At 36.8% G+C, this 19,304-nt stretch overlaps 1 protein-coding gene across 2 annotated transcripts in view; it reads left to right on the top strand.

The window, feature by feature from the left end:
* The window catches only part of BNC2 (basonuclin zinc finger protein 2), a 276,551-nt gene that overhangs the window by 147,297 nt on the left and 109,950 nt on the right, over window positions 1-19,304 (top strand). For both annotated transcript variants that reach the window (XM_069474221.1, XM_069474220.1), the window contains one exon: window positions 12,662-12,897. In XM_069474221.1, the coding sequence (XP_069330322.1) occupies window positions 12,662-12,897 (236 nt within the window). The remainder of the gene's footprint in view (window positions 1-12,661; window positions 12,898-19,304) is intronic.

The following is a 19,304-nucleotide window of genomic DNA, read 5'->3' as shown; positions in this document are numbered from 1 at the left end:
TCAAGTACCCTGAAAGCTACATTTCAACGGGAATTGTTGAAAATCCATAGGACAGTGGGGCTTACTGGAATGACTTTTGCCCCACTCCCCTCCCTACAGTTTGGTATCACATTCAAAATAGACCATGAGAGTATTTATAATACTATTTCTCATGTATTTAAGGGATAAGGAAAAAAAATCAAGGGCCATTCATATCAGGTATATAAGGTACAGTAATGTAGTGAGAACACAGAGACACTATTTGTTTAAGAAAAAAAATAAACCCTTCTCACAGAAGGGCTGACAGTTTTTATCACCAGGCTTGGGGACCAACTCACAGCTACACATTATTCTTTTTGTTCTTTTTTTAAAAAAAATTCTAGACAACAAGCCATCTCTTTTCTTGGTATTGGTATTAAATATCCTACTTAATTCAACCTTGACAGTTACTGCTAGAAAGTTGTGATTTAAATGGAACATGAGTTATTTTGTACTTAATTTGCTCCTAATTACATAGTTCTTTCCCCCCAAAGTAGAGAATAAAATGTACAGATCTAAATATTACTTCAAGTCGTAAGAAATTTTCCTTTGATTACAATCACTACCTGCCTCGATGATCTCCTGATTCACTAAAAAGTTTTTAATATGTCATCATTGCCCTTTATTAATGTTCTCCCCAAGTCTTAAGACTTTTATTAGGATCAGGCTTACAAACTATGGATGGGTTAAGCCTTTGCCTTGAGCCCTGATGCTCTTGCCTAGTAAGAGAGCTGAGTCTTATAATGGGAAAGGATTGACGTTGTAATGATTCCAAAGGGCCACTTTATGATGAAATTCTAAATACGCAAAATCTCATTAAACCTGTAGAAGTTCATGGGCTAGCTACATTGAAATGACATATCATTATGTTGGGTATAGTGTGCTTATTATAAAGCGTGGTATAATTGGGGATTATTGGTCATATTAGCAATAATGAAAAGCCACCAGCCCTCATAAATTCAAAGGTTATAGCCTGTACATTTGAGGTGGGAGTGATAACAATATTTTGTTTATAGGTAATCAAAACTTAAAAATCTGACCCCAGAAATTGCCCTAATAAAATCTTGTCACCAACAACTTTATTTCAGAACTCTTAAAGTAATCATGGAAAGAATTTCATAAAAACAATTCCTAAAGACATGTGATAAATGTTAATCTATTGGAAATTAAAATAGTATTCTAGGATCCAGAGCTCCTAAAAGCTGATCACTTGATGCTTACAATTTGGAATCCTAAAGAGAGTTGAGGCAAGAGATGTGGAGTTCTTGAAACAATTAGCCTTGCAATTTAAGCTCACTTGGCTTTTTCCCAAAATGAAAGAATAAGGCTTCTTTAATGTTTTTTTTTTTTTTTAACTTGTAAAATTGCTTCAAATTAGCATTTAAAAAATTTAAAATATCCAGGGCAGGACTGGAAATTAATGAAATGACAGGTTTCCTTATAGACCCTTTTCATACAGATTTTTAATTGTTTTATTCTGCAAAGTAGGTGGTTTTGAAAAAGCATTCCGTTTCACATACTTCTTGTTTTATTGAATGGCTGTTAGCTTCCCACTGCCGTGCCTGAACAGCTATTAGATGGAAGCCACTGGACATCAGGGACTGAAATGAGCATATTCCTATGGAAACCACCGAAGTCACTTGAATTTGACTTTTAAAGAAAGTTATGTTTTTAAAAAGTTGTGGAAAACTAAGAACTATAAGCTATGACTGAGAGCCAATTTTCTAGGATCTGTGAAAAGCACTTTTATACTCTTACATTAAGAAAAAAATGTGTGTAAATATGTTCTTATTTCTGTGACCTTCACAGAAGATATTGGAAGTGAAGTCTGTAGAATTACAGGTTTACGTTTATTTTAATTTATTTGAAGGTTCGAGGAGCAATTCCTGTTATTTAAAACAGAAATAAAAGATAGTTATTCACTTTTCATTTGATAGATGCAGGTTCTTTTATAACCACCCCTCACATACCCCTAGCACGATTTTATACATTTGAAAACTGAATTTTATAAAGGATATTACTTTGTTCTGTAAGTTAGCAGTATAGCTAAAAATATATATTACTTTACATTTATTATCTATTTTGCATTACATTTTATACTCATTTTACATTTACATTACATACATTAATGAACCACAAAAATTCCAGCTGTTGTCCCTATGGGGATTCTGTTCTTCACAGACATGTGTCATTTTTGGGTCCTGTGGCTTAGCCACCACTTTCCTTTGGAAAACTAAAGATCCTATCAAAGTGTTTATTGAAATTTTATCTGGGCCTCAATTTCTCCTTTGTCTTATAGCCATAAAATTGCCCCTGTTTCTAGCATTTGAAAGAAATACAGGGAAATTATGTTCTTTCAGTAACCTAATTCATAGTTTAAGAAGCTTGTATTATAGGATTTTTTTCCCCATTTTGTATCTAGTATCCTTATCATGCAGTTAAAACCTTCGCTTTTTTCCAGATGAAATTCTGCATACTAAAAAGATGTTAATTTATCTGTTTGGTGGGGTTTTTTTTTTTTCCCCCCTCTTCCAGGCTTTTTACAAAAGAAAATCTTTCCTTTGTATTAAATAGATGCTATTCTTACAGTCTTGCTGTATGACTGTTCTCTGACCCCTCTCCACGGTCTATACTGTACCTTTTTTTATAACTATGAGACCATAAATCTAGGACATTGATCACAAATCTGGTGATCTGTGCTACTGTTGTGGATGATTTTCATGTCTGTACATTCTGATGCATCTGTGTACCCTGATATTAAGATTGGTTTTCTGTAACAATACTAGATTTCTATCCTCTTTTTTCCCTAAAAATTTATTGTAAGCTCCCAAATAACACTTGAAATGGTAGGAAAGAGAATAAATTATGCAAAGTTTAGTCAGAATTCCTACCCAGCTGGCAGCACCACCTTACCCCCTAAATTGCCATAATTACCCACCCCTGACTATTCTCTGGACGTGTGTAGAGAGCAAAGGAGAGGGTTAAGAAAGGGACATGGTGAAATTAAGAATTTGGTGGCACGGTGTAATCATACATTGACCCTTTCAAGGCAAATAGAGAACAACCTTTTTTAATATTATGTACACTTAACTGTGTTCATCCAGTTAACAATATGATTACTGGGCACCCTTGAATGATTATGTTTCAGATATGGTTGCTGCTTAAGATCAAGGTCTTGTGGTAAAATAGACACGTAAGTGACTCCAGTACACAGGCAGCACATGGTTGGTACTTACAAGATTGGCACGCATACACACATCGCTGTTGAGACCATTTGCTCTTAGATGATGGGACCTCTCCAGACTTCATGGAAAAAGAACATAGAGCATAAATTAAAGTTGTAAAGAAAGGGTAGTCAAAGGTTTTAATAAAAAGAGAGGCTAGGCACTTAAGGAACAACATTGAAAGGAAAAATTCCGAAAAATGTAGCTCTGCAGGTGGACTCATGTTTGTCTCTCCAGCTTCATTTTGTGCTTTTTCTCTCATGTTCATGTCCTAGCTCAATTTGCTTTTCCTGAAATACGCTACTCCCATCCCCATTTAAATTATGTTCTTTTGTCACATAAAGAGTTTGTAATTTTGTGTGTTAATGTGTATTTTTTAAAAGTCTGTTTTCCTCACTAGTCATTAACTTCAAGTGGGCCGGAATCCTGTCTGTTTTGATCTTCACGAAATTTCTAAAACTTAGCATAAGATCGGGAAATATCCATTTGGTGACCAAATATTAAAGTGCTAGGAATATTTGAAAGTCAGTGGGTCCTTGACTTTGGTTGGGACAGAGGATGCATATCAGAGAATTATTAGTCTGGAAAGTAACTCAGTCTGTCCAAGGTCTTCTGACCCAGGTTAAGGATTTTGTGTTTGGGAGGAAAGAGAGGGGAGTAGTTACTTGTGAAGAGGCTGAGGGCACCATTGGACACTTTAGAGCAGAGAAGAGAAATATTTTAAGCAATATTTTGTGAGAATGGACTACAGATAATCTTGAATGTTTTGCTGTAGAAAATGTTAAGTGAGAACAAAATAGATAATTGTATCTACAGTATGACCTAAACTGTGTAAAATTATGCATTGAAAAAAGTAGATGCAAATACATCACCATGTGGGCAATCATTGCCTTAGGTGGTGGGATTATGGATGATTGGCTTTTTGTTTTCCGTTTTCTTGAATTTAGAACATTTTTAAAAAGAGCATCGATGAGAAAATAACACAAAAAAAAATCAATTTTTTTTTGATTGATGAAGCATATTGGCTTAGTTTCCCAATCATACCTTTTGCAGCAATAAGGGTCAAGGATATGTTTGGAGTTGTGGGAATGAATCTTGGGCAAAACTAAATTTATAGGTCCAGGGTCGTTTGCATAGTATAGCAGTATTTGGATTCCTTGAGGCAGATTATCAAAGGAGGGCAGCTGGAGAGAGGCAGCTTGTCTAAAAACTGATGTTTCTCTGCATCTTAGTTGATTTTGCCTCTGAAGCCCCCAAATTAGAAAATCTCAATTATTTTGTAACCCTCCTTCATCTTCACTCCCAGCATTATTTTCCCTTGTACTTCCTAGCTTGTTCTTGATTCTAAACTTTCCTTTCCTTTCTCCTTGAGTTAAGATTGTGGTCTTCAAGCCACTGGCTTGCTTAAACTTAAAAAGAATTTTGAAAACTTAAGAACTATCCTAACATTTTCATATGCTAAGTAACTTGCTAATAATATCTTACAGCAAGTTAGTGGCAGAGTTGGGATTTGAACCCATGGAGTCTAGTCCTAGAGACTGTCCTTAATCTGGAAGACAACAAGCACCTTTTTAAACACTGGAAACTTTAAATCATTGCTTTGTCATTATTTTTTAATCCTGAAATTTTGTTTCCAATCCTTTTCCCCAAAATAACATTACCGTAAATACTCCCTGGAAAGTCTTTTATCGTTAAACTTAACATGTATGTCTACAACAAAAATTAGGAAAATAATATATCTCTAAATAGAAATTTTATTTTTAAATTTCAGTCATCACAATGAATAAAATCCAAGCAATATAAATATTATAATTTTTCATAATTTGTTAAACATAAAATAGATTTTGTTAGATTTGTCAATGAAATGGGTGGGACTATAAATGTTTTTCTTTTCAGATTAGTTCACATATTCATGGATGAATAGTACTTAGAAAGAGAAAAGGTACGCTATGATTTCTCTTTCTATTTTTCATTTTACAGATCTAACTGTTGAGACTACCTGTTCACATAAATAGGTGAGACCAGGAGCTTTGTTATCACATTGTCATTCGGTTCATAGAAGTCATTTCAAGTTATGTGCCAAAAATTACACAGTGCTTGATTAGTTTTGCTAAAAGCAAAGAAATGGAAATCACCCTCTTTGTTAACCCACATATTTTCATAGTTACTCACTTTCTCAATTTATGGGAAAAGGTACTAACAAGTTTTATCAAATTATTATTTATATAATTATCTGTTTGTTTTTAATTTAGAGGCAGCTTGTTTTTTCCAGTCTACACAGAAAAGATTGAAAAAATAAAAATACTGTATTAGTTATTAATCCAAATAACTTTTGTAACATTTTGTTAACAAAATGGTTTTATCTTACTGCTACAGATTTATCTGTCTTGATTGATGAAAATTTCCACCATGTAGCCTAAAGCCATGTAGGCAAAGTCAATGATCATGGTCAAATCTGACTTAATTTTTATTAGAAAAAGTTGAACTCTCATTTCAATTCAAATAAATGCATTAATATGCACTTTAGAAAAATTATAAAAATACATCAACAAGTTATGGAATGCATCTTATAATGATAGATTACTAAAACAGTCTAGAATAAAAAATGGTGCTGATAAAATTAATTTATTCAGTTCATAATAGAAATGCTATTTCTAATGACTTAACTAGTAATGATGTACTATAATGTATAACTTATTTATGAAGTGAATAGTTATGTTAGAAGTCATAATATTACTTTGATAAATGTGGTTCCATGTGTGTATCACACAATCTAGTGTTGGACTTCAGGAACAAATTAGATAAAAGTCATATATAAAAATATTTATTTTGCTAGATCACATGGTGAAACTGTATGTACTTAATAAAATAGGCAGTTATATACTGCTAACAATTAAGTGCTTTGGCATTTGGATTATAATTAATTTTTTTATTTTTATTAACAGATTGTAGGAAATATTCGAAATTTTATACAGTGAAAATGATGATTAATTATAACTGAAATATTTTGATATTATTTGATTAAATAGGTTGTACCTACCTTATTAAATGATAAACGTTGTTTCTGAAAGAAACCATGTAAAATTTCTATCCACAGTTTTATTGAGTGTATGTTACAAATTTCGTAAGTCCAGAAAAATATTCAAACTGAATTTTTTAGAAAGAATGGGAATCACATTTGCTTAGTCGCTTTTCCTCCCAGGTGATGACACCTCCTAGGGATGAATGGGTATTGAGAATAGTTGAGAAGAATTGCTTATCTTTGACTATGTGAGGAGTAGGGAAGCATTTTCATTATTGGACACTTTTGCTTTGCTCCCACAGGATACTTTCTAAAGAACAATACATTATTAAAATAGGAACATAAGAGGCAAGTTCATTACCATTGCCCCATTTTACATTATGTCTGAATTCTGAAAATTCCAACATAGGCCCAAATCCTGTATCAGGTTCTAGCTACATGTACTTGTCTGTGTATAGCCAGGGACAGAGGGGCCTTTATTAATCATTAAAGGAGGCTGTCCCAAAGCAACAAAAATTGTGAATTATTTTGGTACTCAAGAGAATTTTAACACCCCAGGCAAATACCATATAAGATAAGCCATAGTATACCTTTATGTTGTAAAGAAGGAACAGTACAGTTTTCAAAAGAGAAATGGGAATGGATAATCTGCATATGTATGTAGGCCTGTTCTCAGGTGGATCAATTTTAAAGTAACTATGGAATTGCAGGATCTGGAAATTGAGTCCCTATGTTGGCATACCTCATGGAAGGTCTTTGCACCCCCAGGTTTAGGCATATCTTATTTAGAAGTCCACTGAGTTAAGGCCTCTCCCAGTGGGGTAATGCAAACATTTCCTACTGTCTTCACTTGGCTCTAACACATCCCTGCCCCTAATTCTATCTCTGTGGTTTTCAGTGTGGCATGTGGATGGGGGCATGTGTGTCAGAATCACCTGTGGCAAGTTTTGAAACTTAACATGAGCCTTCTCCTTCTGGACTCTTCTCCTTTAGGGGGTTGTGGCTCTGTGGCTGAGGTTTGTCCAGCGCCTTCATCAGCCACTGTTCCTGCCGGACGTGTGTCCTGTCTTCCGGCTGACAACTGTTGGTTTAATTAAACTTTTGCACTGTTGTCAGAATTTTTTATCTAAAATTAAAAGGCATTTTCATGTTACAAAATGTTTAATATTTTCTATATCCTATTAACAAGAAATAAAATTATAAGCTTTCCTTATAATTAAAGCTCCTTATTGTCTGCCCATCTGACCCTTTTGGACTTGTCTCCTACTATTTTGCCTCAGGGATTACACAGTCTTTGGATATTCAGTTCTCTCACACACGTCTATTAATTCAGTGATTCTCAAAGTATGGTCCCTGGCCAGCAGCATCAGCATCTTTTGGAGAGGTGTTAGAAATGCAGGTTTTTGGTCTCCACCCTAGACCCACTGAATCAGAGCTCTGGGGAAGTGGCCCAAAGCAATAAAGGCCATCCAGTGATTCTGGTGCATATTCTGTTAGAGAACCACTGCCTTAGTTCCATCCACCTGCATCACTCTTCTCCTCTCTTGCCTGCTGACTTCCTAGATACCTTATGAGACGGTGCTTTCCCGGCAGAGTTGCCCTCTCTTCTGTGTCCCACGGTACTTTATCACATCTTTTTTATGGCATTTATATTGCCTGTATCTGTCTGCCTTAGGAGGTGGAGGCTACAACATAAATTACTTTTTGCATCTGCATACAGCATCTATCTCAGTGATAAGTTATAATAGTAAGTGCTGGTGAATGAATGTATGTGTGAATGAAGGAAGAAAGCATTTTAGGAGGAATAGTGATCAATAAGGTCAGCTGCTATGGAGAGACCATAGAGAACAATGAAGCAAAAATGCTATTGGATTTCACAGAAAGGCAGGTGTTGGTGACCTTTGAAATGCTTGCTTCAGCAGAGTAGTGGGCAAGAAGCCCAGATTTCTGGGAGTTAGGGACTTCTAGCATGATGAGGACTTGCAAGCTTTTTATTGACTATTCATCTGAACATGTGGTGGAACAAGAATTTTCTTAGGTGAAATCACTAAGTGACCTTAGGCCAGTTACCTAACCCCATTGAGCCTGTGATCTCAGAATAGGCGATGATAGTATAATAATACTTGTGTGTGTGTGCATGTGTTAATTAAAGGATCAAATGAGACAATAGTGAACCCCTAGAATGATGTCTGATATATAGTTGGTACTTAAATGGTCATTTTCTTTACTCTCCTCCTCACCAGTATTTGTCTTTATTAATGCTGTTGAAGGCATCCATCACCCTTTGTAAATTTGTATAAGATGTGAAATTATCTGGTAAACCCTTCATTTCAGTCATTGCAGAAATTGTGAGTTGTGTTTAACCAAGAACTAATATACCTTTAGTTGAACCACTGACCACTACTTGAAATTACAAGGAATCCGGCTGGGGAAGTACTTCAAAAGGTAGTTATATTAGTGAGGGCTCTTTTAGTTTCAAGCTATAGAATGTCACTTGAAGTAGACATTGAAAGGAAGGGTGGAGAGACATTGATTTTTTTAAATTTTGTTGGCTTACGTGACAGAAAACTCCAGAGATAGTGCCAACATCAAGTACTGCCAAATCTCCTGGATCAAATAATATATCAGTACTTGGTCGTCTTCAGGTCATCTTACAGCTGAACTCTTTCTTCTCTATGTGTTTCACATTCTCAAGCATAATTACTAGCTGCAAATTTTGAGGAAAGAGGAGAAATTCTCAGTAGTTCTAAGTGTATTCCTGGATTCACTGTCACTGTCCAGATTGAGGTCACTTGCCCATTCTTGAACCAGTTGCTCTGGTCAGGGGGCTGGGGTATACTGGTTTTCCAGGCCTGGCTAAGGAACATTGAGTTCTATGAGTGCATGTAAGGAGTGGTTCCTCAAAGGGAAATCCAATTTCTATTACCAGAATGAAGGGGAGTGGACACAAAGAAAGCAAAACAATTGATATCATCTTATTGTATAGAAAAGTGCTTTTCAAACTGTACTTCCAGGGTTCATCCCACTGAAATACTTAAACAGTTTGAAGGAAAGAAGAGAGTAACAAATGATTGGAAATTCTCTAATCCATGCTTACTCCAGCTTTATCTAGAGTAGCTTCACCCAACTTCTGGTTAAAATTTCATATGAAGATGGAATCTTAACAATACCATTGTTATAGGACAATTAATAGCAGATGGTTAGGCCTATAGAATATTCTTATAGTTGACATCTTTTCCCACTCTATCCTGATGAACATATTCTTTACCTGCCCTTTCCTCATCCTCATTAGTCTAACTTGTGTTCCAAACCCTACAAGATCCAGACCTAAATCCTCCACAGTCAGACGTACAAAGATCATGGAATCAGGCAGAAGTCCAGTTCTCAGCTTACAGGTATTATGACACTTGAGAAAATCGTCACTTACCCTTTGTTCCAACAAGGATACTTCCCCAATAGTTGTCACAGCTTCATGACTCAGCATGATCGGACAGTCATAGAGTAGAAAATTTGGATATATTCAAGAAATTTGACAGATTATAATCTTGATAATATGTTTATGCTGAAATTTGCAGTTGACATCTGACTGCTGGGCAGTTTAATATTTTCTAAGCCTTGATCTATGGCTTATCTCCTAGGTAATTGCTGCCTAAACTATACTCTTAGGGCATTATCGTTATCTACTATTGATTTTCTTTAGATATCTGGCCCATCTTTCCATCCTCCATATCGGGGCCCAAACAAAGCTGGGAGGTAACTGTTAGTATAAATTAAGTTTTATTGGAACACAGACATACCTATTAGTTTAAGTCTTATCTTTATATGGCTGCTTTCCTGCTATAGGAGCAGAGGTGAATAGGTATGAAAGAGAACACAGGCCCTTGAACCTACAGTATTATCTGACCCTTATAGAATAAGTTGTTGATCCCTGCTATATATTTATGTGGTTGGTAACAGTATTCCTACTTCTTGATATATGGTATACTTACAAAGAAGAATCCAGTCATGTCCTTATATATTCTCACTCGGTGGTGTTCTGAAAAGTTTATCTAGGGAACTATTTTTGGCTTACCTGTTCTACCTGTAGTCTTTCAGTTTTCTAAACAACTTTGCTCTTTTTTCTCTACCCTCAATAGTTTAGTCATTGTCATCTTTTAAAACCACCAATCTTTTTTAATGAGGGGGAGGGACAGGGATTAGAATTTTTCCACCCAGCACTTGAACACATTTTTACACACCTGCATATAGTTAACACAGAGATACAAGATGCCAAACACATACATAAAAATCAGGATTTGGTGTCATTTTATTTCCCCTCTCAATTTCGTATTTGTTGTGATCATAGCAGTGTATTTTATAAAGAAGTGTTTGCTGTGGTCCAGGAAAGCTTATGAAGGGAAGTGAAGGAGGAACATACTTCCCCTGATCTGGTCACTGGATTCTGTAAGCAGATCAGCCACTCCTCAGAAGGCTGAGTAGTTAAGCTGTACTTGAAGAAGAACAGGGATAATAATACCCCTTTCCTGCTTTTTTGCAGTTTAAATGCCCTGTGGAGCGAGAGAAGACTTCAATCCCTAGGCTTGTGAATCCCTTATCTTTCCCAAACGTTAAATTAATTTTTAAGGCTATTTATTCAAAGTTGACTTAACCACTAGAATAGGAAAGATCAGACAAATCAGCTGCAAGAAATGAAGTATGAGGAAACCCGAACTCTTTGACAAAGTATTCCTGGGAGTAAATGTGTTGAATGAAGCCAGCGGGTAAATGATAAGGCCCTTCACACTGTGGATGTAAGAAAGCAATTTATCAAGAGTACATGAACTCTCTAGTGACCACAAGTCAGGAGGAAACGAGAGTGGAGGAGGAGCCCTGAAAAAATACATTTGAAGTACTAAAAAACCTGCATGCACTTTTAAGTCCCTCCATTATTATGCAGAAATATTGCTATAGTAAAATAGGAGTTGCTCAGAGTATACGTGTACTGTATCCCATACTGTTAGGGGATAAGGTTAGGAAAAGCAGTTGAGAAAGGCCACGCAGTGGTTTAGAATTTGCAGAAACCTAGGGTATGCTCACTTGTAGTTATGACTTGAGCTGGATGTTGTCTAGTGGCCATTTGCCTGACTTATGAAGTTAGATGACCATTGTTCAGGCTTACATGTTTATCTTGTTTAATCTCTAAATGGGCATATGTGTGTAGTTCTGACAGTTGATGGTAATGCCTTTTGTGTTCTCTTAAGGAGTTCAGAGCATCTCTCACTCATTATCTCCTTAATCTTTGCAGCATCTCTTTGAGTCCTGTGGATAAGAGTGTTATCTTAGAGAAACTGAGGCAAAATGTAATTATATTATCAGCAATATGGTTCCCAGTAACTGAGATATAGATGGGAACTAAAATTTATGACCTTATCTTGGCTTTTAGTTCAAGGAAAGAAATGGCATATCTTAGATTTAAGGAGAAAAATAGCCCAATTGTTGCAATCTTAGTTTCATTAAAACTGGTGAAAGTGTTTACTCTGAGAATGCTCATCCTCAGTTTTCTCTACTGAATTAATAGTTAGCTGAAATAACACAGAAATTACTAAATTTTGATTTTGTGATATTTCTATTTTCATCTATACCCTTGTCAGAGAGCTATTAACAAAGTGACAAAACTATAACTTGCATTTTTTCTCTCTTTTTTTTCCTTAATATCTTTCAGAAAACATGCCAGTAAACAAACAAATAAAAAAATAACACAGGTGACTAACAAAAGAGAGATTGTGAGAATTAAGTTTTTGGGTAATCCTCCTTAGCTAATATAAATTGAGTTAAATTACTGGCCCTCCACTTAGTTGTCAGCTTTCCTTATTCCCTCTAAATTAGGCCTTTTACCCCTATAGTCTAAAGAACAGAGTCCTTTTCCTCTTTAAACTATTCAGGTATTATAAGGGGTGAATCTTACTGGTTAAGCCTCCTTGTATGGCATTAGTTAGGAATTGTTTTGTTTTGTTTCTTGTTCGGGAGAGAGGGACACCATGGTAACTTGAGTTGAGCCATAGTTCAATTAACAAATTAATTAGTCAGGGTTTCAGTCCCAGCCACAGTCGTTTAAAAACATCTTCCGTGATTCTTTCTGAAAGTTGAATGTGTTTTGTTATTTGCTGTCATCTGTAATTTATAAATACATTGAATCAAAAAAAAAAGAAAGAAAAGAAAAAGGGCAAAGCAAAAAGGAGAGGGGAAGAGAAATATTTACATAGCAAAATCCTGCTTAAACATCTTTAGTTATCATCCATCTGTAGAAATGCAGCCATGATAACTTCTAGTAATGTTTCTAATTTCTCTGTCCTCTCCCTCTATCTCTTTATTCCCCCCTGACCCCCGCATATCTGGAACTCTGATGGGACCACCACAGCCTTGGATAAGCTCAGCACGCAGCACCTGTACCACCCCACCCAAGTGGAGATCGTGCAGTCCAATGTGGTGTTTGACATCAGCAGCCTGATGCTCTATGGGACGCAAGCGGTGCCTGTGCGGCTAAAGATCCTGCTAGACCGTCTCTTCAGCGTCCTGAAGCAAGAGGAAGTACTGCACATACTGCACGGCCTCGGCTGGACTCTACGGGACTATGTCCGAGGATACATCCTTCAGGTAGGGGGAGGACTTGAATGCCAGTGTCTGGGGCCAGCTCTAGTTTGGGGATAGGTAAGAACCCTTCGCACACCTGGTCTCCTCCCTGCCCCCTGCAGACCCAGGCATGCATACCCTCCTCTGGTGAAAATGGTCATTTCAGCAGGCTTGTCAGGGAAGTAGAAAGAAAGTGAGACACCCAGCCAGCCACCATAGGGCTTCAGTGGTGTGTATTAGAAGGGAGAAAGTAGTCTGTTGACTAGTATTATTTTGTTTGCACCTTTTTGAATTCAGCTCTCTGTCCTTACTACATGGGCTTTCTGACTTCTCTAGCAAGTCTTATTGTAGTGTAATTAAAAGGAGGGCTCTTTGAGGTGGGTGGTGGGTGTGTAAAAATCTTACATTACCCTTCATTTGGGTTTATTAGGGCTTTTTCTCATGCTCAATTTGTAGGGATGGTGTTTTTTTTTTTTTTTTTGAGACAGAGTCTCACTCTGTTGCCCGGGCTAGAGTGAGTGCCGTGGCGTCAACCCAGCTCACAGCAACCTCAAACTCCTGGACTTAAGCGATCCTACTGCCTCAGCCTCCCGAGTAGCTGGGACTACAGGCATGTGCCACCATGCCCGGCTAATTTTTTGTGTGTGTGTATATATATATATATATATTTTAGTTGTCCATATAATTTCTTTCTATTTTTAGTAGAGACGGGGTCTCGCTCTTGCTCAGGCTGGTCTCGAACTCCTAACCTCGAGCGATCCACCCGCCTCGGCCTCCCAGAGTGCTAGGATTACAGGCGTGAGCCACCGCGCCCGGCCGGGATGGTGTTTTGCTTATTTGTCTGTGTACCTTCACTATTTATTGTTTCTTCATCCAAATCAAAGGAAGAATTGTAACCTATATAAACTTAACAATCAGCAAAGCCTCACATCATAGCCTTCAGAAGTCTACATTCTGAAACGTGCAGACATGGCTATCGATTTGGCCTTCACAGCACCTGTTATTCCAGCCTTGAGCGCCTCCTTTGTGTCCGTGGCACTTTTGATCTGGTGAGGGCCTTACGACTTTTCTGGGAGGCCCACAGCCTTCACGTACCCTCATGCACCACCCCCTCCCTTTTTTCATCATTTTATTACAGTATGTCATGAGTCATTTTGCACTGTATACTTTGCCTTTGAAGTGTTTTTCTATGGCCACTTGTCTTCCCTTAAGGGGTAAGTGTTGAGAACAGCATTTTGGGAGACTCCAGGATCCAAAAGACTACACTGGATGAGGAAGAAGTGTCCGCTCCTGTTGAAGGAGATCTCAATTTGAGAAGGAGGAATCTGAAGGGATTTTTGAGATTTCCTATGGATATCATACCAGGAGAAATGACCCTTCCAAAAAAATTATTTTTGGCTGTGCCAGTCTTGTATGGCACTGGAGATACTGCCAGTGATTATTCCCTGAGCCACCCTGTGTTACATGCAATGCCGTGGCTGCCAGCTTGGTATGTGATGAGTGGGTAAGCTCAAGTCTCCACCTTGCTTTAACTTGGCATCAAAACACACAAATTCCTGTTGTTCTCCTGTGTGGTACCTCCAGGTGTTTCACTGGGACAGGAGAGCAATGGAGGAGAAGTAGAGAAAGATAGGGGAGGTGGAATAACCTGTCTGCTCCCAGAATAGAATTGTTTCTTAATTTAGTGAGAATCTTAACTTGGAAGGCACAGAAAATTTGGCCGTCAGAAGATGAGATGATGGTGATAATAGTAATAATTATATATTACGTTTTCAGTTTATAGAGCATGTTTACAAGCATTATCTCATTTGCCTCAGGATGGGGACATTTCAGTGGGATAAGTGGGGAAGATAAGTCCTGGGTGGTCAGGGGACATAAGGGTACACAAGGCCCAGGAAGAGGGAGCCAGAAACAACTAAAGCGTGGAACCAATGTCACAGTCCCTTCTTATATGGCCCTAAGGTGCATACAGTGCCATATCCTCTGCAGTCATTTCCACAGCAAGATTGTTAATGTCTATTTCAGATGGATTTTACCCTACATGCAGGAACAAACCCCTTACAGATGTTTGAATGGAACTCTTGGCTAACAGTTCGTCTTACTTTTATTCAAAACCTACAAGTATTTTCCCCTAATCTGGTACTATCTTTATTACCTCCACTATGATGCTTATATTTATATCATCAATATCATATTTCGGTTCCACATGTATTTTTTGCCTGAGATACCTGGAGCATATGTACTGTATCTTTCTGTCCAAAAGATATGTGCATGGCCATGCTCATTTGCCATCTTAACAACCAGCTCACTCATCATGATGGCAGCATGTATAGAACCTGCTGATGTTCCTGTGGTATGGCATTATTATTCTGCCTTGACTAGTGCCTGTTTTTCATTTTACTTAAAATAATTATTTAGGTGTTAATTTTTCCCAGTACTTCAACATATCTCTAACTAAGGCAAGTATAGAAAATGCATTCCTTTAAAATGTATTCCATATTTCTTTTTTTTTAATGAGGGCCCAGAATTTAAAGATACGAGATTGCAAAAGAAATTAAGTGTTAGAGGAAAATTCAGCATACTCACAAACTAAAATTTATAAAGTTTCTTATTTTGGGGTGAAATATTGCATATAAAGAACATTGTCATTTATGGTGATGCTGAAATTATTAATTTTATTAATTTAATATGGCTTTTGGACAAAATCTAAAATTTAATGTTTATTCAGAATCTAGAATTAATATTTTGAGAAAATTATAGATTTTTATATCGGAGGAACTTTAGGTTTAGTTTTTGTCTTATTTTATTGATAGAATTGCAATATGTTGTACTTAAATGATTTTTTTTGTTATTCAGCATTTATAATCTACTTGTTCCTTGTGAAAACAGTTCTTGGTTTAGGAAAAAAACAAAATAGGACACAAAACTATTATCACTTATGTCATCACTAGTGAGAAATTGTTCATTTTGTTAAAAATAAGAACTATAAATGCAAACCTTTTTCTTCTAAATCAATGTTATTTGATAATTGACTAATCTTTTAAAAATTATATGTAATAATGATAAGGTATGCACAAATGATTTTGATTATAATTATATATAGCATTTTTGTACAAGCAGGCTATAAAATGTGTGTATGAAGGCTATGGAAACCTATAATGCACTGTTAGTGTACAGTCATCTTATCTGGCTAAAACTCATTGTCTTGTAGCCCTCAAGGCATCAATTTCAGCATTATTGCTTTCAACAACAGTATATTGAATATTATGTCAGTTAAAGGAGAATAATTATCAAGGCAAGTTAGGGTGGCTGTTAGTCTTACCACATATTGACTTGGTTAGCAGTTGGCTATAGATTGTGTTATTGGGCAAACGAAGACGTACGGTAAGTTGAACTGGTCAGGCCAGGATATTAATTTAACTTTCTGTGGGCTCAAACCTGCATCCCTTATGTATACACAGCTACTTCTGTCTTTAGAGATACTTTTGAATGTGGAGGAAAGCAGGTGTCTGATCTGATTTTGAATTTTTGGATGTGAGATAAAAAGGGGAACAGGCCATTCAAAACCATTTGAAAGTATGTATGAAGAGGTTATTAAGAAAAGAAGGGAGATGATAATGATGCCATAGAGTCATTTAAAAGACTGGCATAACTGTCAAGGATCCCATACTTTTTTGATAAAAATTACTTTTTACTTATGTGATTATCTGTGTGACTCATAACCTAGCCACTTGGGTATAAAAGTCATAGCATAACTTGGACTATGATTATTTAAGGAGTCAGGTTAATATCTTAAAGGTAAAGAACCCAACATTCTCCTGTGTACTTACTAAAGTATTTCTTTGGAAAGTGCAGAAAAACTGAGGTAAATTTTAAGCATTTCCCCCCAAAAAACAAACAAACATGGGAATATGCAATTAGATGCTAGAGTCTAAATATAAGGGAGCATATGATATTTTTTCTGCTACTAAAAAATAATTCTTATTTCAGTTCTATGTCTCATGGTACATTTACTCACGATGAATAAAAACAGTGTCCTGCCCTTTTGTCCTTTCCCCATTTTCCCTGTATCTTTGACCTAAGAAGTAAGAATATAAGAGATTATCATTGTTGAATTTAGTAATTTAAAAATCAAGCTTTCGCACAGTCTCTCTTCAGTTTGAACACGTAACTGACTTGCCTGGGCTCATACACCAGCCTGTCTGTGGAAATCTCCTTGTTTGCAAGTAGGTCCTGTCAGAATTGAGAACTTCAGACATTCTGAGTGTTTAGCTGGGGGGTCAGCAGCCTTGTGAGAAGAGTGATAGTGATGCCCATCTCAGGTCACCTGTGTCTTAATAGAACAATCAGCACTGTAGAAGAGTATTTCTAAGACCAGTGAGGGCTTCTGTCTTTGAGAAGTCCAAAGATTTGGGAGGAACTACACACTTGGATCCTTCTCTTCAACTTTATGATACATGTTAGCATGATACAGGCTCTGAGAAGTTCTGGAGTAAGTGGCCTGTGAGAGTAACTTTCACCAAGCTTTCCTGCTTCATAACCTCTTCCGGTCAAGCTCATCAGAAGTAGTCAGTTCCTGAACACACTCAGCTCTTCCTCAACATGGAGTATTTGCACATAAAGTTCCTTCTGCCTGGAATAACCTACTCCTCTCTCTCTCTGCATGGCTAATTTCTTGCCCTTTAGGTATCCAGCAAAGTCCCACTTTGTTACAGAGAACCAATTTAACCGATGTAGGTATTCTCTAGTGTGGCTCTATCTCAGGACTCTTTTTCCCCCCAGCTCCTATCACAATTTAAAATCAATGAATTAAGTAAGTCAACTGTTAAAATGTTTTTTTTCTGGCTTCCTCATTATGGAGTGCCACAAATGCAGGGTACTCAATAAATGTTTGTTAAATGACTGGGTGAGGAAATCTGCTTAAGTTGGTATAGCTTGATGTTTCCCTGTGGGAGTCAGGGACTATCCAGTTAACTTCAAGTGGCCAAAGGGTCCTTACTTTTTTTATTCAGGATTGCTGAGGACTGATTGCTGTAGCAACAGCTGAGCTGTTGAGGGCAGTAAGAAGAAAAGTGAAGGCTCCCATGCCTCCCAGCTAGTGGTCTGTGTAGAATAAGTGTTTTGTGGTATCCATGTGGTAGAAAACATCAATATTAAGCAAACACTTGTATTTAAACAGCCCTTTGTGGAGCAGGTTCACATAAGTTAGCTCTTTGAGTCCTCCTACACCATCTTATTATAGATATTGCCAATGAATTAACATTTGGTGTAGCTGAGGCTCAAAGAGGTTAAATGACTTTCCCATGATCACAGAAGCTGTTAATGAACAGAGCTGATACACTGTAATTTTCCTGAAGATAAGAACCACATGCCTCTGGTTCACCACCGTAACCCACTTCCCAGCACGAAACCTGGTACATAATAAAGTGTATTAAATTTTGGAAGGAGTACATTTTGAAATCTGACTTGAATTCAGATCTCTGACTCTATGGGCAGTGTTTGGACGTTTGGGTTTTGGTTTTTGTTTTAAGACTACCAGGCTGTCTTTCCAGAATGTAATATGTAAGAATCTGTAGATTAAGAATGGCATGGTTTGGGAAGAGAGAAGGCCTGAGAGTCCTGAACTGACAGACTAATTTAAGATCTCTCTTGTATTCAGTGGCATATCACATATGTCTGACCTTAGGCAAAATTAGGTGAAATGGGTTCCTCTTTATGTTCCTTTTCTTGACTATTTCCTGATATTCCACTTTGTTTTAGGTTATCTTTACACCGTCATCTCATTTCCATGACTAAAACTTGTCCTCCAAATCTGGTATTTATCATTCATGCTTTATTGTAAATTCTGGTCTTTCCAGGGATACATGCCTTTTGTAAATGAGTGTAAAAACAAAGGTTTTGTACCTAGTTAGTAAGATTTCAGCTACATTTTGTGCAGGGGTTGGAAGAGAGATGAAGTAGCTCTTTTCTGATTCTATAAAAGCATGTCAAGTTAGATCATAAAAGGGCACTGGATACTGAGTCAGAAGATTGGGTTAAAGTCCCAGTTCTGCTACTGATTTGTCTATGTGAATATGGACAACTTTGCCATTCTCAGCCATAGTTTCTTCATCTTTAAAATTAAAATAATCCCTTATATCTCTTGCAATTGAGTGGCTAAAGAGGTGAAATAAAATAGATGAAAAGTATGTTGTGAACTCCTACTCAATAAATTGGTATTTTCCTTATATTTATGTATAAAGTTAACTCTACCAATTATAGCACGAAAATTTTAGTTGCCAAACATGGTTTCTCTGTAGATGTCAAATGCTTAGAAAAAGATAGGAAATACATTTTAAAGTTTAGTCATTATCAGTAAGATAAATGCTAGTTGTTTTAGCAAGTAAACACTGAAATACTAGTGGCCTAACACAACAGGAGTTTTGCCTTCT

The sequence above is a fragment of the Eulemur rufifrons genome, chromosome 7 (genome assembly GCF_041146395.1).
Source record: "Eulemur rufifrons isolate Redbay chromosome 7, OSU_ERuf_1, whole genome shotgun sequence".
Classification (NCBI taxonomy): Eukaryota; Metazoa; Chordata; class Mammalia; order Primates; family Lemuridae; genus Eulemur; species Eulemur rufifrons.
This window is presented reverse-complemented; position numbering and strand designations above follow the sequence as displayed.